The 21721-nt window shown below is 44.1% G+C and overlaps 1 protein-coding gene across 3 annotated transcripts in view; it reads left to right on the top strand.

Moving 5' to 3' along the window:
• MYO5B (myosin VB) overlaps positions 1–21721 on the top strand; it is a 339709-nt gene that overhangs the window by 240823 nt on the left and 77165 nt on the right. For all 3 annotated transcript variants that reach the window (XM_063128253.1, XM_063128254.1, XM_063128255.1), the window contains 3 exons: positions 13570–13684; positions 15744–15955; positions 19674–19830. In XM_063128253.1, coding sequence (XP_062984323.1) covers positions 13570–13684; positions 15744–15955; positions 19674–19830 — 484 coding nt within the window. The remainder of the gene's footprint in view (positions 1–13569; positions 13685–15743; positions 15956–19673; positions 19831–21721) is intronic.

Genomic DNA, 21721 nt, shown 5'->3' on the forward strand with positions numbered 1-21721 from the left:
CCATTACCGTGCCTAGGCAGGTACTTCAGATTTGCATTTTTTTAACAGCTCTTCAGCTGTTTTGGAACTGTGACAATGGACCTGCTTTGTTCATAGAATCATAGAATAGCAGAGTTGGAAGGGGCCTACAAGGCCATCGAGTCCAACCCCCTGCTCAATGCAGGAATCCACCCTAAAGCATCCCTGACAGATGGTTGTTCAGACAATACCATTCTTGCTAAAGGATCATTGACACCAGTGAATGTGTCCATTTCTTTTCAGTGTTGGACACTTTGTCGAAATTCTCTTAATGTGTGGATTAACATTTGATTTTCATTTTTGGGAGCAAGAAAATCTGTGTTTTCAGCCTCAGATAAAACGTCCTGAAGAAAGCAACTGTTTTCTGACAAGTGTGTTTCACAGTTAACCTAATTGCACAGAATGGAGCAATTATCATTATTATCCACACTTTTGAGCAATAGTCCCGCATCATAAGAGCAATAAGACCCAGTAATACCTTGACATGGAACAAGGATAAGCAATAGCTAAAAAGATTAATTCGGTGTAATGGCAAGATAGTTAACACCTTAGGCAGGTACTAACCTTGTGGAAAATTACATATCTACTTTTGGAGATAAATGTCCAAAACTGGCAATGCCACGTTTCAATGAGGCAGAAATGATAGGGACAGGTTTGTACATCCCTCCATTAAATTGCTACCTTTTCAAAACGAAGTGGAGAGCGAGGTGTGTGTGCAACAATAGCCAACCATTTTCAAGACAGATTTTCTCATTTTAACACAGGATTGGTGAGGCTTTATAGAGAGGCTTTTCAAAGTCTGCCATGGAAATACGTTGTCAGTTCTTCACATTACAATACACAGGCCTTAAATACTACGTTTGTCAAAAGTCTTGACTTCTAGGGTGTGGGGATATGTTTGTTTGAGGTTTTATTGTATCTCAAAATACAGGGTTTTTGTGTTTCGTGTTGATGTAAACCGAAAAGGCATCATTCAGTTTGAAGCATTGCATGGGAGCAGAGAAGTCTATTATTCGGAACTTCCATGATGAAAGCCCCATACCTGAGAAGTGGATAATGTATCAATCACAGCCTTTTTGTGTAAAGCATGGTACCCTATCTCTTTGTTCTTGAATCAATTAGTCTTCTTTCTAGAAGCTGGCTACACTGAAAGCTAATTATTATTATTATTATTATTATTATTTATTTATTTATATAGCACCATCAATGTACATGGTGCTGTACAAATATGGAATTAAATAGTTGGGCTCCTCAACTATCACCCACAAATTCCCCCTGTGTGTGAACATTAGAGCTTTCAGGTGAGTGAGCTAAAACTCACCAGAATGGCCAGTTGTAAGAATTTAAGAACCACCTTGCTAGACTAGACCAACGTTCATTCTTCTTATTCAAGTAGCGGCGGGCCAGATGTGTTGCAGGTTGCTCATAAACATAGTCATAACAGTGATAGCCTTCCCTGTTGCTTGCCCCAGTATTGTGTCCAGTTCTGGACACCATACTTCAAGAAGGACGCAGACAAGCTGGAGGGTGTTCAGAGGAGGGCAACAAGGATGATCAGGGGTCTGGAAACAAAGCCTTATGAGGAGAGACTGAAAGAACTGTGCATGTTTAGCCTGGAGAAGAGAAGATTGAGGACAGACATAATAGCATTCTTCAAATACTTAAAAGGTTGTCACACAGAGGAGGGCCAAGATCTCTTCTCGATCTTCCCAGTGTGCAGGATGCAGAATAATTGGCTCAAGTTACAGGAAGCCAGATTCCAGCTGGACATCAGGAAAAACTTCCTGACTGTTAGAGCAGTACGACAATAGAACTAGTTACCTAGGGAGATCGTGGGCTCTCCCTCCCTAGAGGCATTCAAGAGGCAGCTGGACAACCATCTGTCAGGTGTGCTTTAAGGTGGATTCTTTCATTGAGCAGGGGGTTGAACTTGATGGCCTTGTAGGCCCCTTCCAACTCTACTATTCTATGATTCTATATGGTATTTAGAATTATATTGCCTCTGTACATGGAGGTTCCATTTAGCTATCATGGATAGCAAGAGAAACTTGCAACAAAATGTTGTAGTGCGGATGATCAGTTCAGGATCCCAATCATTACTTCTGTAAACCTTGGGGTTCCTCCAAGCCTGTTGATCCCTCCTACATGGATTCTGCCATTTTGGCTAGATAAGAACCCATGGTTGGAGAATGAGTTCATAGGGCATCCATTGTTAGATCTGTCCTTCAAGAATTTACCTAATCTTCTAAAAAAATCCATGTAAATTAACAACGTAAGAACCTAAGAAGAGCCTTGCTTGATCAGACCTAGGGTCCATCTAATCAAGCACTCTGTTCACACAGTGGCCAACTAGCTGTTGACCAGGGACCCACAAGCAGGACATGGGTGCAACAGCACCCTCCCACCCATGTTCCCTAGCAACTGTTGTACACAGGCTCACTGCCTCCGATACTGGAGGTGGCACATAGCCATCAGGACTAGTAGCTATTGATAGCTTTCTCCTCTAAGAATGTATCCAACCCCCTTTTAAAACCATCCAAATTGGTGGCCATCACTACATCTGGTGGTAGTGAATTCCATAAGTTAACCACATGTTATGTGAAGGATTTCCTCTTCTGAGTTGGTTGCTAATCCATTTCATGTCAACTGGTCAACCTGTAAATCATATGTAGAATTCATTGATGTAATGAGATCTAGATTGTGTTTAACCTTTAGTAAAGAAACTGAGATTGTTGGTCTTCACAGCAAAATCCAGAGACATCAGAGAAATCCCCACAGCTGGTTTATTCACGCAGCACCTATGCTTATGCATTTTGTTGCCTTAAACCCAAAACATCTGATTATGGTTTAGCCTTAGAGCGATTTTCTCATCCAGTTCTCCCCTCCCCTCCCTCTGTGTACGTGTGTCTTAGGCCTTAGCTAGACCTAAGGTTTAACCCGGGATTGTCCCAGAGTCATCCCTGTTCATGTAAATCAGTGCTTCCCAAAGTGGGTGGTACTGCCCCCTTGGGGGCGGTTGGATTTCATAGGGGGGCATTAAGAGGCAAGGGGGCAGCAGGGGGGCATTAAGAGGCAAAGGGGCAGCAGGGGGGCACTCGAGGTGGTCTTTTCCAAGAAGCGCCTCTCCAGAAGGTCTTAACACCCAGGGACATTTTTATGGGAGAAGGTAGTTTGGTCCTAGGCCATATAGGGGAAGAATCCACACATGTATTAATACCGTTTAAGAAGAGTCCTTTTAATGGTGAATTGAAATGTTTCAAAAGCACCAAAACGCTAATGAAGAGACATACCCTGCTTGGTGTGCCCTGCCACGCCGGCTGCAAAACAGAGGTGTTTGCTCGCTCAGCAAGCCTGTGGTGGGTGCTTCGGATTTTGAATAAATATTCAATTAATTGTTACTGTTTTGAATTTTATTGTTATTATCTTCCTTAGTGGGTCGTTGAAAACCGCTATTCTGAATAATGATTTTTATAGTGTAGGGTAGGGGGCACTGGGCATGAGTTTGTGGAACCAAGGGGGCGGTTACCTGAAAAAGTTTGGGAACCACTGATGTAAATGACCCACAGGATATCCCGGGAGCAGGCAGGGACGATCCCGGGATAAACCTTAGGTCTAGCTAAGGCCTCAGTCTCCCCTTCCTATCCCAATTTTATCCTTTGACTTGGGATCACTCTCTGTCACAGGAGTTAACATTCCGCAACACTACATCAGTGGGAAGAAGATGAACATCGTGGCTAAAGAACTTGAGGGAAAGTTATAGCTGTACTTCTATACAATTATTTAGAGCGGTGGTGTCAAAAACAAAAGTAGCTGTAATGATAGCTAACCTCCGATAGGAGGCGGCACCTTAAGAAGAAGAACACTACAGTAGGAAGACCTTCCCCTGATACCTTTTTATTCCATCTTCTTCTCATGGGTTGAAGCAATTTCTTGGAAGGGATTTTCCAACTTTTTAGCACCGTTGCCTCAATCAAATTTATTTCCTCCTGAATGGAAGCAAATCAACAGTCCTTGTGACGGACATATCTGAGTCCGTTTTCTCTCCCCCCGGCTCCCCCCATCATCATGAGCTTTCTCCTGTTGACAAAGAAGGCCTGAGACATTTTGATGGCAAGTGGTTTAAGCTGGATTAACTCCTGCCTGTTTTGTGAGGGGTGGGTGGGGGGTGGGATTGCACCGCGGAGCCTTGAGGCAGCGTAACAAAAGGGTGAATGGATTGATTTGGGACAACTGGGAAATGTGAATTAAGCGTGTCTCTTTGTGGCTGCCCCTCTTTGGTTTGAATTCACAAATTTAGGACTTAATACTTTGTGCATTATTTTTAGAGCTAAGCTGGATGTTCATAAAAGAGGTTTCTCAGCTCGAATTTGACGTAGTGGAGATGTTTCCCCAAACTGCCTCCACACACCTTTTTCTTTGCTGCCTGTTGATATGATTCTGGAAGTGGCAGACATTGCTTTTCCTGCTACAGGTGGGGGCTTCCTCCTCCTCCTCCTCCTCCTCCTCCTCTTTTACTTCTTCAAATTTCCTTCTGTTTCTTTCTATCCAGATAAAACACATCAGAGTTACAGGCAACAGGAGGAAGCAATGCTCCCTCTCTGGGTTGGAAGGAATAGAAAGAGCTTGGGGGGGGCGGGGGGGTGGAATCCAGGATGCAGCAGCTGATAGGGAGTGAATGCTGCCATCAGTAAGTGAGGGAAATGCTTTGCCCCTGATTATTTCATGTCCCCTCCCCCAAAACTATTGCCAAACTCACTCTGTCAACTGTGGAACTTTTCTGTTACTTTTCTGTTACTGATATATATCTGTTACTTATTTATTATTTATTTATTTATTTATTTTATTACATTTTTATACCGCCCCACAGCCGAAGCTCTCTGGGCGGTTTACAACATTAAAAATAGTAAACATCAAAAGTATACAATAGTAAACATTAAAAGTATGCTTCTGGTAATCGCTGTCTGAGCAGCTGGGTTCTTTCCATCAGGGCCAGCCCAAGACATTTTGAGAGCCAGTGTGGTTTACCGGCTAAGGTGTTGGACTGGGAGCCGGGAGATCCGGGTTCTAGTCCCCACTCGGCCATGGAAACCTACTTGGTGACTTTGGGCCAGTTCACAGACTCTCAGCCCAACCCACCTCACAGGGTTGCTGTTGTGAGGATAACATAGAGAGGAGGAGGATTATGTACATCGCCTTGGGTTCCTTGGAGGAAAAAAGGCGGGATCTAAATGTAATAAATTTATTTATTTATTTATTACATTTTTATACCGCCCAATAGCTGAAGCTCTCTGGGTGGTTCACAAAAATTAAAACCACAATAAAACACCCAACAGCTTAAAAACACAATTACGAAATACAGTATAAAAAGTGCAACCAGGATAAAACCACACAGCAAAGTTGATATAAGATTAAAATACAGAGTTAAAACAGTAAAATTTAAATTTAAGTTAAAATTAAGTGTTAAAATACTGAGTGAATAAAAAGGTCTTCAGCTGGCGACGAAAGCAGTACAGTGTAGGCACCAGGCGGACCTCTCTGGGGAGCTCGTTCCACAACCGGGGTGCCACAGCGGAGAAAGCCCTCCTTCTAGTAGCCACCTGCCTCACTTCCTTTGGCAGGGGCTCACGGAGAAGGGCCCCTGTAGATGATCTTAAGGTCCGGGCAGATACATATGGGAGGAGGTGTTCCTTCAAATAACTTGGCCCCAAACCGTTTAGGGCTTTAAATGTCAATACCAGCACTTTGAATTGGGCCCGGACCTGGACTGGCAACCAATGAAGCTGGAAAAGGACTGGCATAATGTGATCTCGCCGGCCAGTCCCTGTTAATAACCTTGCTGCCCTATTTTGTACCAGCTGAAGCTTCCGGACCGTTTTCAAAGGCAGCCCCACGTATAACGCATTGCAGTAATCCAAGCGAGAGGTTATCAGAGCATGGATAACTGTAGCTAGGCTATCTCTGTCCAGATAAGGGTGTAGTTGGTATATCAGCCTAAGCTGATAAAAGGTGCTCTTTGCCACTGAGTTCACCTGTGCCTCAAGTGACAGTTCTGGATCCAAGAGCCACCCCCAAACTACGGACCCGATCCTTTAGGGAGAGTGCAACCCCGTCCAGGACAGGGCAAACATCACCTCGCCGGACAGATGAACCACCCGCTAACAGTACCTCCGTCTTGTCTGGATTGAGTCTCAGTTTGTTAGCCCTCATCTAGTCCATTACCGTGCCCAGGCACTGGTTCAGAACAGTCACTGCCTCACCTGGGTTTGATGAAAATAATAAATAAATAATAATAATTTTACTGCTTGATGCAAAGGACAAGATTCCATGTACAAAGGCCAACTAGACTGGCAGTTGAATCATTCTTCAATCCTAGTAATGGGACGGCATCCCCGCCCCCTTCACACCTAAAGGCAGCAGGCTAGCTTAGGAGGCGCAGGGCAGGCAGTATGGCTCACAGCAATCTCCAACACCTTGCTGTCGCACCTGACATTTGCTGCCTGAGGCGACCACCTCACTCTGCCTAATGGTAGAGCCAGCCCTGGTTTCAAGCCACAGAATGAAACACAAGAAGCTTGTTACCAGGTCAAAATATTTGTCCATGTAGTCCAGTATTGTCTGCTTGGACTGGCAGCAGCTCTTTAGGGTCTCAGACAGAGAAAGGACATCTCAGTCAACTCCTACCTGATCTTTCTGCATGCCAAGCATGTTCTCTGCTCTATTGACTGAGCTGTGTCCCCTCTTTTTTCACTGGGCCAGTTCACCCAGTCACTTGTCTCTACATGAGAACAGCCATGGTTTATCCTTGTCAATTCAGCTATAATCTAATTACTCATTCCTGACATGTTTTGGCTGTCTTCACCATGGGAATGTATTCAACAGTTAGCTAGACACAATGTTCTAGTGCCTTCAGGTCTATCCTATATAGAGGAGCTACACCTGCAAACATGAGGTCCTTTATATACAATATATTCCAATGAGATACAAGTTTTTGTCTGGCTCGCTGGTGAATAAATTCCCTTGAGAAATACAGCCGAAACATGTCGGGAATCACTTTCTAAATTACAGTTGTACCTTATCGGTCTTTCCTCTTCCATCTTTCCAGACTGGCAAGCTGCGATTCTACAGAAGTGCAAGGAAAATATAGAATGTGGTATTGGATGCAGAATTCTTTTTCATGAGTAACTTTTTATTGTTAAAAGCAAGTTTCTAGCCCTTATGGGTCTGAAGACATGCTTGAAAATGAATGGACAATGGTGGATGAATCAGATGTCTAATTTTATAGGTAGGGATTTGGCACCCTACAATAACCTCTTGCTCCTCCCTGAGGGGATAATGACAGAGATAGAATAGTAAAAATTGCCAAATATATTATACAGAAATATACACATTTTGATGATTTGCATAGTGATGCAGGTTACAGAATTCAGCTTTTCTTGGTGCAGAATTTGGAGTGTCATAATGCAGATTGGTTTGAAAAGTGGTCTCCCTGTTGCAGAAAACTCATCTATTTATCTATAATCTCCGACATTTTTCAAAACGTTGCTTCTGTTTCTGTGCAAATAGCAACTGATGATTATGATAAAACAGCAGCATTTCATATTATCAAAATATTTCTCTGCCCTTCTTTAAAAATATATCACAAATCTCTGTGATGGCTTGGTTGTCCTTACCGGTTGCAAGCTCACCTCAACCATATATATAACCTCATCTAGCCAGGAGCGGTTTGAATTGTCACTTGAATGTTCCAGACTTCTCACTCATGCCTCTTTCGTTCATCTGAACTGTCTGTCGGATACTGCAGCCCTGTACCAGTTTGGCGTAAAAATCACAGCTGCTAAACTTTTACAGACATTGCACATACATAATTGAAATGTTTTCCACTGGCACCCCTCTCTGCAGAATGATTTTTCATAATGTGCCTTCGGCTGCCTTGTGGTCCCTCCTAGGGAAACAGGCCCCATAAATTAACGTAGCTACCAATCAAGGGTTTTTTAATCCCTCTTTTTTTTTAAAAAAATAGGATTTTATTTAAGAGCCTTGGGTTTTGTAAACTGTTTGCTGTGTTCTGTGCCAACTTTACTACAGAAATATTCTTGAGCATTGTACTTGAAGCTGATTCTAACAGCCAGATCACAACATTCTGTCAAAATCTTACTTTTTATAACTTCTATGTTGTTGACCTCAACCAAAGCGTCTGACCTGGCCTTAGTCCTGTCCCTAACCCTCTCAATACAGCTGGGTTTTACTGGTGACTTTAGAAGCACCCTTGCGAAGGTCTATCTTCTCATGAGGTAATGAACTTATGTGTCCAAGCATCAACTAACCCACTTGTGACGTGACAAGCTCTTTTGCCCCAGTTTCAAGAACACATTTTTCCTCTTCTGCTGGAACGTTGGGGTGGACTCTGGTGTTGGGAGAGCAGCCAAGTCCAGGTGATGCTGGTCAGCTTTGATGAGCATCTTGGCCGTGCTGCCGAGGGTGGCAAGTTTGCCGTTGTGCATCAGGGGTGTGAGAGTGGCTTCAGGCTTGGGCTCTTTGGAATGAGTGTCCCCAAAGAGGCCACTGAGCTTGGTGACACTGCTCATGGAGCCCTGGCAGGATTGGGCCAGCTCCTTCGCCTTCCTCTGCACAATGGCCACATCTCTGCGCCGGTGGTCACAGACACAGTAGACAATGATCCCCGAGAAGACAGCCCCCATGACAAAGGCAAGAATGACTGCAGTGTCCTGGAGGGTGACAGGCACCAGCTGATCATGCCCTTTGAGATAACTTTCACAAATCACTCCTTTCTCAGCAGAGCTAATAGCAGCATTGGGGAAAAGGCATGGGAGGAAGAGTTAAGCTAACCTCTCCCAGAGCACCATTCTTCTGCTCCAGAAAGCAGCCCCATGGAGCTACTAATTTTTGTACTTCAAGCTAGCTGCTGCTGCTGCTGCTTCATCATCATCATCATCATCATTTCTAAACTGCCCAATAGCTGAAGCTCTCTGGGTGGTTCACAAGGATTCATAAAACACACACAAAACAACATCATACAACATTATGATACAAGCAGAGTCTAAAAAAAATTAACATACAAAATTTCAAACGATTAAACAGCTAAAAACATTTTCAGTTAACGTTTCTTTTTAATAATTGACATGTTCCAGATAGCTGACATAAGTGCCACATCACATGCCATTAAAAGCCTGGGAGTAAAGAACAGTCTTCACCTGGTGCTGAAAAGATGACAGTGTTGGTGCCAGGTGGGCCTTACAGCAGACGTGGAGAGCCAGTGTGGCGTAGTGGCTAACGGGTTGGACTGGGAGCCGGGAGATCCGGGTTCTAGTCCCCACTCGTCCATGGAAACCCACTGGGTGACTTTGGGCCAGTCACAGACTCTCAGCCCAACCTACCTCACAGGGTTGTTGTTGTGAGGATAACATGGAGAGGAGGAGGATTATGTACGCTGCCTTGGGTTCCTTGGAGGAAAAAAAGGCGGAATATAAATGCAATAAAGAAAACAAACAAACATAGCTAATCACTCTGTTAGCAATCTCTTACAGTTAGCATACACAGATGACTATGAATAGCACTCCTATGAAATACAATGAATTCTTATCAACAATAACATTACATTCATACCTTGTGACACTATCATTGTTCTTTGTATTGCTGTCTGTCACAGGAGTTAAGATCCCAAATATTATGGTAGGAGGACCTTTTCCTGGCCCCTTTTTATTCCCCCTTCTGCTGCGAGTTGAATCCATTCATTGAAGGGATTTAATTTCCAGCTTCAGCACTGTTACCACAGTTAAGTCCATCGTCTCTAGTTTTCATCTGGGGTCTGTTTCTCCAGAGTAGTTATGACCAATGGAAGTTACTATGTATGACACACCTAGGCAGCAGGTTCCTTGGAAGCATAATGGAATCGCTGAGTTGCAATCTTTTACGTCTTTAATAAGACAAGGTGTTATTATTTATTTATTTATTTGTTTGTTTGTTTATATAGCACCAACAATGTACTTGGTGCTGTACAGAATATAGAAATAAAACAGCAATACCCTACCTAGAGGCTTACAGTCTAAAATCACATTAAAACATATGAAGGGGGGGGAAGGGGTTACACAAAACAGAAATAAAGGAATAATCATAGCAATGAGAACAGTAAATCAGGCTAAAATACCAAAAGCTATGGAAAACAGATGCGTTTTCAAACGCGTTTTAAAATCTAAGACGGAACTCGTAGTTCGTAGATTCTCTGGAAGAGTATTCCAAGCAAACGGGGCAGCCAAAGAGAACGGGCGAAGGTGGGCAAGAGAGATAGAAACTCTTGGGCAGGAGAGCAACATAGCATTTGAAGAACGGAGGATACGAGGGGGATGGGAGAGTGAAATGAGAGAGGAGAGATAGGAAGGTATATCATGTTTCTATATTTCACCAACAACCAGTCCTTTTCCTGATGTTCTTTGTCTTTTGATTCCTGCAGTTTCTTGTTCTGTGTTTTTATCGGATTTTAAAAAATCATTTTTTGAGAAGCTGAACTTTAAATTATGCAAAATATGCAAATATTTGATTGCAAGTATTTAGGGTTTGGGTGCAAAAAGTCTGTCCCCAGGGCCTGTCTTAATGCTGCAACTTAGTTTGGAAAATGGGAGCCCACCTGTAAGGCTGCTGCAGTTGGGCAGACTAGGACAGATGGCCGTTCACCCAATCAGGGCACTGAAAAATGTGCAGCGCTCACAAGCAGCTGGTTACGCTTCTGCAATGCAGTTTATGAGCCTTTGTTCTACAAGACCGCCATAGATGTAGCCGCATTTTGCAGGAAGAAAAGAACATCACTGGGACATCAGCTGGGCCACAACCCCAACTTTGTTGTAGAAGGTGTTGGATGCAAGCTCTTGTTTTTGCAGCGTTCTTTTTGTGCTTTTGGCATTTTAAGTAGTGGAGAATTCACATCGTAAGGCGGTGGGCAGGGGAAGGTGTACCTATTAAAGAAGGCAAAATGTGATTATTATTTTTTGGCTTTTGCCAGAGTATGAATTCGAATTGTTGCAAAAGGCTAGAGGCAGAAGCATTGCCTCATCCAACTTTGAGCAGCTCTGCATGGTTTTAAGATACATGCTTCCCTTTCTTTCTTTCTTTGATACTTGGCGTGCATTTAATTATTGCAGCTGTTGGCAACCCCAGAATCTCCTAGTGATTCTATTTAAAAGGTTCATTTTGAGAGGTCTATAACTCAGCAGTTTTAATTTGCAGTGGGCTGAAACTTGGCAGACAGTGAGCCAATTTCAGAATCCACTCTGCGGGCTCTAAATCTAAATATGATGGCGGGAGATGCCTCTTCTGAGCAGGAAAATATAGTGCTCAAGCTCCTTGAATTCAAGCTTTGCCACAGACTGCTTGTCTCTCAGCGCTGCCCCCAAATCTTTAATGCAAAGATTTAATTTAAGGATTTAATTGGAAACCAAAGGTTTAACAAAGCCCACTGGAGCTGCCAAATTTCTCTTGTGGAAGCAGTGGTTGCAAAAGGCCTCGGTTTTCTCATCAGGGAGATGATTAGGAAGCAGGGTTGTCCTGATTTATGTGTGTCGGAGCTTGGAAATTCACAGCAGTTGAATTACGTTCAGTGCATTCCACACCATTTGTTTGCATTTTGTGTTTAATGGCTGAATAAATCGGCAATCCACTTTTCCCCTGACGGTGGACATGTAATTTGAAACGGTAACTTGCCAGGATTGAACCTAGCAGAATCTGGTGATCCATGTTTTGAGGTGGGGTCTGGAACAATCTGGCAGTAATGTGACAAGCCTGGGAGACCTGGCTTTTCAGCCCCCAATCTGGTCACTTTACAGAATATGGTTTACTGGTGGGAGCTTGGAAAAGCCTCACACTGTCTGGTCAGCATCCCTAAACTCGGCTTTGCCTTGAAGTTGGAAGCTTTGTCTAAACCAGCTTTCCCCAACCTTGGGCCCTCCAGTTGTTTTGGACTTCAATTCCCATCAGTCCCAGCCATCTGGTCAGGAATATCTCCGAAACAAGAGAGCATCCAGTTGGGAAAGGATGGTTGGTAACGCCTGAAGCATTGCGGCTGCATGTGGTGCTGAGGACTTATACAGATATAAGTCCTCCAACCATTAATGCTTTGCATTAAGGGGTTGGGAGCAAGCCATGTAAGTGCCCCCTTCCCTCACTTCTTCCTTTTTGTGTAGTTTTGGCTCAGTTCAGACAACACATTAGTCAATGCAGTGTGAAAACTCTACTCAATGGTTGAGTTTTTAGGAGGTACTTCCACACAACATGTTCTGATTCCACTGTTGTGTGACTGTGGGCTATCGTGGAGTTGAGTAAAAGGCAACATGACATTTGATTGACAGTTCCTCTGCCCTCTCTCCTCCCCCAGTCCTCCTGATGGCATCCCATCTGCCATTGCTGCAAAAAACAATCCCAGCAGCTCTTCTACAGTGGCACTCAACACAACTCAACACAATGGAAAACTCCACGGAGCCTGCCATAGAACACGCAACAGAACGGTTGTGCAGGAACTCTCCTCTACACAGCGTGGATATTCTGTGTGGAGTATTTTCCAAAAAAACCTCCGCCATTGCATGGAGTTTTCCTGCCAGACAACACTTTTCTCAACGGTGGTGTAAAAACTCCACCATGGAGTTCTAAAACCACTGTTGAGAAATGTGTTGTCTGAACTGAGCCTTTGTCTTAAGAAGACGATGGATCACTATGCCTCCAAAAACTCCTTTGTAATTTCCCGCTTGTCCATCTAACTTGTAACAGACTAGACTTCCATATATACGAAGTTTCATTGATTGGCTTCACAGCTTTTGGTTTGTCTCTGTCTAACTTTCCTCCGTGCATAGGATGAACAACAGTAGATTAAAAGTGAACGCAGCTGTGAAACATGCATTCAGCTATGTATACATCACAGTTTCCCAATCACATTTTCCATAGTTAACACACAACAGCAGAGACCTACGTGTGGTCACTATGTGATGTCAGTGTACCTCAGATGTATTTGGGGTGGGTGGGTTGTTGCCTTTTATATAAGCAATATCCATGTCGGGAAATCATCCTGTATGAAGTCCCTACAGATATGCTTGTAAGAATAGGTTCCCAGATTTTTGTGCTCATTAAATCCAAATTGTCTGGCAAATGCTACTTTGTATGGCAGGCTTAGCATCTGGAAACCCAAGTTTGGCAACTGAAGCTTAGCGTTCAAAGCTTATGCACCTCAGGCGAATTCTAGGTTTTGCAGGTTTTGCAATCTTTTTTGCAAAGGTTGGGAACTGAATTTGACATCTCCAAATACAGGATGCTCATTGCTTTGCCATTGCAAGTCGAAGAATGAGCCAGAATGTAACTTTCATCACTTGACAGTGGGAAGGTGTTCAGGGCTTCCTTCTGTGGATCCACTATATAACATTACTAACCTCTGTTTGGGGGGCTGTCCCAGTTCTATAGTTCAAGGAGCAACTATGGGTTCCCATACCCTGCAATGGTTTTCATCTAGTTTTCTGTTAAATAAGTGACTTGAAAGTCTTTGTGCTTCCTTCTCAGGTGGACCTACCATGACTTCTTGAATAGGTATCGAATTCTTATGAAGAAAAGGGATGTCTCCAAAAAGGAAGACAAGAAATTGATTTGTAAAACACTGCTAGAAAGCCTCATTAAGGTGAGCACAATTAAGAGCACCCCCTCCTTACCCATCTCACCTGCATGTAGCTTTGGCACTTCAAAGCCATAGTATTCCTAAATTTCTCCTTACATATTTTCCAGTTAACCAGGTATATTGATGTAACCTGAAGGACCTGGGAGCTGTCAGTGGGATTAAAACTACTAAATGAGACATGGCCATGGAAACGGTTGATTTGCCCTTAATCTAGAAGAACTCTTTTGGAACATCTGAACTCTGCAACTCACTTTAACAGCTTCTTGCACTTTCCTTTGTTCGTTTTTAATCTCACCGTATTAGAGCCAAATGGGGCATTATATCTGCACTATTTAAGCTGGTTAAACAGTCGTTCCTTCGTGCCAAGGGAATTCTGGGAATTGTAGTTTTGTTGCAGGGGGAGGGCTTAGGGATCCCCAGTTCTGAGCAACTCCCCAAGCTCCCAGGATTCTTTGGGAAAGCTATGGCAATGACGCTGGTATAAAACCACTATAAATTTATGTTGTAGAAAGAGCTCCTGAGTCCCTGGTTATATTCTGCCTATAGCAGAGTGTTCTCAGTTTTTGTTTGTACATATGGTATTGCTCAGAGGTGCAAAAATAAATAAATCACTGCACCTACATCAGTTGCACTCCTCGAAAACAAAGGAATGTTCTTCAACATACCTTTCAACTTCTGGACACGGAGTGCTTCCAGGCATGACATTCCCAACTATCTCCTACATATGGGTAGTAGCATACGATTGCCACATCCTAACAGGAAAGATGCAGGAAAATAGTATAGGCTGTGTGCACAGCTATCACCTGTGCAAGTTCCTCCTTTCAGGTATATCCAGTCCCACCTCCCTGGTACATGATGCACATTCTGGTAAATGTGTCTGCTGCACACATATGTATTCATATGCACGTGTAACATCTTTGTCTTTGTATTTTGCATTAATAGTAATGCATAAAATGGCAATCTCTCCATGGCAGATGCTTCCCCCTTTTTTAACTCAAGTCAGCAGCAACTTGTGGTCCTACAACTCCCATCAGCCCAAGCCAGCATAGCCAGTGGTGAGGGATGATGGGAGTTCTAGGCCAAAACATTTGGAGGGCCATGAGTTTATTTTATTTATTTATTTATTAAATTTATATACCTCCCCATAGCCAAAGCACTCTGGGCGGTTTACAAAAGTTAAAAACAGTGAACATTAGAAAGTATACACAATTTAAAACCATAAAAAACATAAAAAACAACAGTATAAAAACAACGGTATCCATTTAAAAACAATAGTTCTGGGGTCCATTAAAAAACAAACAAACTTAGCATTGTTAACTGCCTGGGAGAAGAGAAAAGTCTTGACCTGGCGCCAAAAAGATAACCATGTTGGCGCCAGGTGAGCCTCATCAGGGAGATCATTCCATAATTGAGGGGCCACCACTGAAAAGGCCCTCTCCCTTGTTGCCATCCTCTGAGCTTCCCTTGGAGTAGGCACTCGGAGGAGGACCTTAGATGATGAGCGCAGTGTATGGGTAGGTTCATGTCGGGAGAGGTGTTCTGTCAGGTATTGAGGTTTACTCTGACTGGCAGCAGTTGTCCAAGGCATCAGACGAAAGAGTCCTTCCAATCCCTTGCTGATGAAGATGTCAGGGATTGTATCTGGAACTTTCTGGGTACAAAGGATGGTCTCTGCTGTTGTGGTATGGATGATTCTAAGGCAGAAAGGTTGGTGGACTTGCACCACCAGTGTCCTAGGCAGCAGAAAATAAATTAGAAGCTGCACATGTTTCAATTTTAGGAAGTTCCATAGGTAGCCAGAAAAGAGGCGACTTGGAGCTATCTTTGGTGTACTAATTTGACCCTGGTGTCCTTATGTTCTTTATTCCTCATGCCCTATCCTGATAGGAGGGAAAGGGATCAAATGTCCCATTTTGGGACACCCATGATCTGCATAGTTGTGAAACGTTTGCATTAAAATGTCAACCACTTGTAAATCGTCATACAGACTCTTACGTGCAGATGGCAGAAAGTTAAATGTTTGCATTTCTTAACCTAGTTTTCCTTTTATGCTTTTGAAAAGGATCCCGACAAGTTCCAGTTTGGACGTACAAAGATCTTTTTCCGTGCTGGCCAGGTTGCATACTTGGAGAAACTGCGGGCAGATAAGTTCCGCGCCGCCACCATCATGATACAGAAGACGATGCGCGGCTGGTTTCAGAGAGTGAAATACAGGAAGATGAGAGAGGCAGCCTTAAGAATCCAGAGGCACACCCGAGGGCACCTGGCACGCAGGTGAGCGTAAGAAGCACTTTCTCAAGATAACTGGGTCCCCCCTCTGGAATGACGTAGAGAAGCATTATTTTCTGAACACTGATAACTTTGAAAATAAGCCATTTTTATAGTGTAGGCTGACATCCAGTTCGTATGAACCTAGGGATTTACCAAATTCTCTTCCCCCAACCCTACGGGGGTGGGCAAAGTATGAGGGCAGGAGCATGAAACTCACTAGTATCATTCCCAGCACCTCCATGTTGCTGCTGCTATGTTTAAATCCCCCTAACGCACTAGAAACATGCTCCATCTCAATGTAGTGTTGGTCACCAGTGGGGGAATGGTGGCCTCCATTGGAGACCAGCATTGACTGATGTTGCTTCTCAGAATTGACTGATGTTGCTTCTCTGATGCATTTAACCTCTGTGGAAGAACTTGTCAACAGGAAGTGTCATGAAGGGTTATCATTGACATCCTCTCTGCTTGTTAAGCCAGTATTTTAGACGTTTGTTTGAAATCATCTGCTCTTAACTTGGGCTGTAGCTAGACCTAAGGTTTATCCCAGGATCATCCCGGGTACGTCCCTGCCTGAGCACTGGATGCCCTGTGTGGCACTTAGATGAACAGGTTTGACCCCAGGACGATCCTGGGATAAACCTTAGGTCTAGCTATGGCCTTAGTCTCTTTCCTTTTGGAGTAACTTTGAAGCCTATTCCTTGTGGGTTACGTGCGTCTCAGAGTGTGTGAAAGACTTTTTTTCGCATATGCTGGCACCTCCACCCTCCTTGTGTAATAGGGTTGACTTCTCTAATATGACAAAAACGGGGAGGCCTGCAGGAATCAAAACTCCACAGGAAATTGGATCGGCCATCTCCACTTCCACAATTTGTGTTCACATTTAATTGCTCCAAGCAAAGAACAAAATCATAAAATCCAATGAAGCACACTTAACTGTCTTTAAAAAAACTTCTGGTTTTATAAATATTTATTGAGGAAGATGTAATGATGAGCTGGTCGTAAATTCCCTAAGTAAACGCTCTGAACTGCAGTGTTGCACAAGGATTTTAAATGCATCCCAAATTAAGCACCATGTTGGGATTGCTTGGAGCTCTTGGAACCCTCGATGTTGCCAAACCAGTGTGCATTGCTCTAAATGTCAAATCAATTTGCTGCCGTTGTGCTGGATTCCTTGCAACCAGTAGTTATGCTGCACTACACTTGCTCTTGGTGCTCAGGACTGGAACAGCTAACCTTGACGAGAACATCTTTAGGGTTGCAGTGTTTAATGCCAGAGCATGAGCACTTAAGGGAAATTGTATAAATATATGGGCTACTTTCCTTTCCTTTCCTTTAATCCTGAAAGAGCAATAAGAACTTTTCAGATACTGCAGCCAAGTTTTTGCAAGATACCCAGATAGGAAATGGATTATCTTATCTGTTGAGTGGACAAGGCAATAGATTTGTCCTGTGTGCTGAATTTAGGAGGCCGCCTATCTTCTACAACATGCCACTGATGCCTTCGGTGGAGTTTGCACCAGTAAAGAATCATATAATGGTAGAGTTGGAAGGGGCCTACAAGGCCATCGAGTCCAACCCCCTGCTCAATGCAGGAATCCACCCTAAAGCATCCCTGACAGATAGTTGTCCAGCTGCCTCTTGAAGGCCTCTAGTGTGGGAGAGGCCACAATCTCCCTAGGTAAGTGGTTCCGTTGTCGTAACAGACTCCGCCAGGAGGTTACCAGTGGAATTGGATACAGGGAGTGGGTTGTTAGCTATTTAAGACTGAACTGTGTATCAAGAACTCCATGGTTCAAACATTGTCTTGGCAAAGGACTCGCTAGGCAGCCTTAGGCAAGCCACTATGTTCTAGAGATGCCACCGAAGCTCACTGGGCCCAACCCTAGATAAGAGGTTCAGGTTCTTGCAATGCTCACCTCTAACAGGGTAGATAAAAATCTGAGTTGGAGAAGAATGCTCAGTTTAGACTGGCCGCTCCGATTTCAGTGGGGCTGTGAATCCATTCTGGGTTTCAGTCAGAACCAGCCAGAACTCTAAAGAAGCTCTCCAAGGTGGTGAGATTGGAGACTGAAATTGGAGCCACCAGCCTCCACTGAGTTTACCTACTCCCATCCTCCGATGCAGGCCCCTGGTCTTGCAAAAAAACCAACAGCACCTTGTCCCTCTTTCAATCACATGCAGTGGCTCAGCCAGCAGTAGCCATTCAGTGATGTTCCAGCCAGAGGGCTTCCTCTCCTTCTCCTTTCTGGCTGGCCCTTGGCACTAGCGTGCTCCGTAGGCCTGGTTGTAGCCTCTGAGAAAACTACCTAAGGGTCGCAGGGCTTATGCAGCATGCCAGGCCCCAGCCAAAGAGAGCTTCCTCTTTCCTTCTCACTGCTGCCAGAGTGCTGCTACTACTATTGGCTCAGTCAGTAAATAAGAGTTTAAAGGGGAAGGGGCAAGGATTTGGGTGATCAGAGCAGGATGTGAAGAAGGGAGGCCATTGGTTGTGGGGGGGCTCTTACAAGGAAGTGAAGCCAGGCAGAATTTGGATTGGCTCAGAAATGCATTGCGCCATTTCCTGACTTCCTGGGAAATGGTTCAGCTTGCTTCTGAGCCAGTCCAACCTGAGCCAGAAGGGCTCGCTCACCACTTCTATTATTTCCCTCTATAATATGGGAACAGTCATTCTGGCTTGTCTTACAATGGTTGTAAGGACTACAAAGTTAATGTATATGAATACTTGGGGAAAGCACCATGTAAGTGCAAAGAATGATAACATGTTGTGTTCATGCTAGGATAGCTTTCAGGAGATGAGGGGAAGAGATGGCAGACGGAAGAATAAGGACAAAGGACAGAAGGAACACGGATATTTCTGCATATTACTATTACGTTAATGGAGGAAATAGGTGCAGTATCAGTTCAGTAGCGCCTCCCCCAATTCCACGAGCACTCCAATTTAGTGAAGTTGCATCTCATAAGTGAAGTCAGATGCAAATAAAAGACCCTGGAGGGAGACAAATGGGACTGTATGGTGAAAGTGGTTTCAACACATATTTGTTGCATTCTGAGACATTTGTTTTCAGGGTAGAGAATGTGTGTTCAAACCACTTCCCACCTGTCTTGGTGAGTATCTCCATCTTCACCTTTGGAGATCATACTTCAGACCCTGTGATCAGCAGCAGGATTCCACGATCAGCTAAGCACACGGCCATCTATTCTCAGCCTCGGTTTCCCTTCTGTGAAATAGGAGAAATGGCGACAAGCTTCACAAGTGTAGCATGCGAACTGTAAAACGTCTTGAAAGTTCAGAGTGATTTATAAGTAATTGTTTTAAAGAAGAATGAAGAAGCAGCGTTTGGAAAGGTTTATATATATTATATTCCAAAGCACTGTGGCTGGTGTTCTTGATTTCAGTGGGGATCACTCTCTCTAAGAGAACTCAAGCGGTGAGTGCCAACAGAAATGAAGCCAAACAGGGCCACCAAGAAAGAAGGAATCATGAGGGGACACCCTATCCCTCAGAACCAGCCCAGTACGGACTGAGCATACTTAGTAGCCGAAGAATGCTTGGAAAAGCAAAATGAGAAGGGAGTTCAAATGGAGTATCCTGGAACACGGCCTGGCTGGCCAGCTGGAACCCTGAAGAGGTGGACTCCTGTTAGGGATTGTAGGTACATTTTTTTGTTGTAGGGTACCATTTGCTGTTATTAATCTTCGTCATCTTTGCTCTCTCCCACAGACTGGCTGATCGTCTGAGGAAAACGAGAGCAGCCGTTATTTTCCAGAAACAATATCGAATGTTGCGGGTCCGCCGTGCGTACCAAACAATCCGTGGAGCCGCCATCACGATCCAAGCCTTCACCCGAGGAATGTTCGTCAGAAGGAACTATCGAAAGGTGTGCTTATTCTTTTGGTAATACGTTTTCTCCCTCGAAATGCAGGAAACTAGGGGTGTGCACGGACCCCCCAATCCGCTTTGTGGCCCGATCCGGAAAATCCGGATCGGGCATGATACTCTTCGCGCCGCTCCGCCCGTCTCCCGCTCCGCGGAGCGAAATCTGGCTTCGCCACCGTCACTATATGGATGGCGGCAGCGGCGCAAGATAAGCCACCCACCCACCTCGCCCCCTTACCTTCCTCCGTCGCGGGCTTCAATTGAGGCCCCGGTTGAAGCCGGAAGAGGCCTCGGCCTTCACTTCCGGCTTCAACCGGGGCCTCAATTGAAGCCCGCGATGGAGGAAGGTAAGTGTCCCTCCTCCCTGCTCCCTTACCTGGCGCTGCCGCCGCCGCATAGATGGCGGCGCCGGCAGCGCCAGATTAGTCCCCCTCCCCCCCCACTTACCTGCAGGCGAAGCTCCGGATTGACTCTCTTCGCCTCCGCCTTTTCCAGAGGCGAATTAGGCCGCCTCGTTCCTGCTTCTCTGAACCGAAGAGAAGCGGAGCACATCCCTACAGGAAACTCCCAACTTTGCCAATCACCATCCTGACTGCAGCTTGTCCTTGTGCGTTGTCTTTCACTGAAGAGAGAGAGGCATAGCCTTCTGAGAATGGTCACAACACGTTTTCCACCCGTGGTGCGAACCCAGCTTCTAACTTGTGTTACAGACATGCATACCAGCAAGTCAAATGGTGGATAGGCCAGTTCATTTTCAGGCCAAGGTGGATATGAGAATTCAGCCTTGTCCTACCCCATATGCATCAGGTTATATAAAATAAGAACATAAGAAGTGCCCTGCTGGATCAGGCCAGCACTCTGTTCACACAGTGGCCAACCAGCCATTGACCAGGGATGAATAAGCAGGACATGGTGCAACAGCACCCTCCCACCCATGTTCCCCAGCAACTGGGGAACACAGGCTTATTGCCTCGAATACTGGAGATAGCACACAACCATCAGGGCTAGTAGCCATTGATAGCCTTTGCCTCCAGGAATTTATCCAACCCCCTTTTATTTATTTTTTTATATTGTTTTTTATTTTCTACACTATATAAACATACAACATTACAATAATAATGATAATAAAAAAGAAAACATCAAACAACTGCTACATACATATTGAATAAATGTTGAGTACATATATGTTGAATAAGTATTACCTATACATTATCATACTACAACATAATCATTCTTAACATAAAAGTGCACCCCCCACCTCGGGATCTATTCCTGAGTCCAAAATCTGATCGTTTCTTCTGCTGGCGGTTTCCCACTTCCCTTAGTAAACACGAATATTAGGAACTGTTTCCAGATTCCTTCAAACTCATTTATTTTAGTTACGCCTTTTCTCCACTTAATATTACATGTCAATTTATCATTAATGGCTATATCCCATACTTCTTTATACCATTCTTCAATAGAATATTCCCCTTGAATCTTCCAGTTCCTGGCTACCATCAATCGTGCTGCAACCAGCAAACTCGATGTCAACTCTATAGTTTCTTTTCCACACTTTATATCTTCAAATAGTGACAGTAATGCAATCTTTGGTGTTTGTTCTATTTTCATTCCCACTATATCTTCAATTTCTGAAAACACCATCTTCCATAATCTTTGTACATATTTGCATTCCCACCACATATGTAAATACGTTCCTTTTTCCCCACAACCTCTCCAACAATTTGCTGAATGCTGATCATTTATCTTATTCAATCTAATCGGGGTTAGGTACCACCTCCACAAAATTTTAAAATAATTCTCCTTTATTCTCACTGACAAACTTCTCAACACTCTTTGTTTCCATAGTCCCTCCCATCTCTGTCGCCCTATTTGTACCTTCAAATCTGACT

Source organism: Elgaria multicarinata, chromosome 6, assembly GCF_023053635.1.
Source record: "Elgaria multicarinata webbii isolate HBS135686 ecotype San Diego chromosome 6, rElgMul1.1.pri, whole genome shotgun sequence".
Classification (NCBI taxonomy): domain Eukaryota; kingdom Metazoa; phylum Chordata; class Lepidosauria; order Squamata; family Anguidae; genus Elgaria; species Elgaria multicarinata.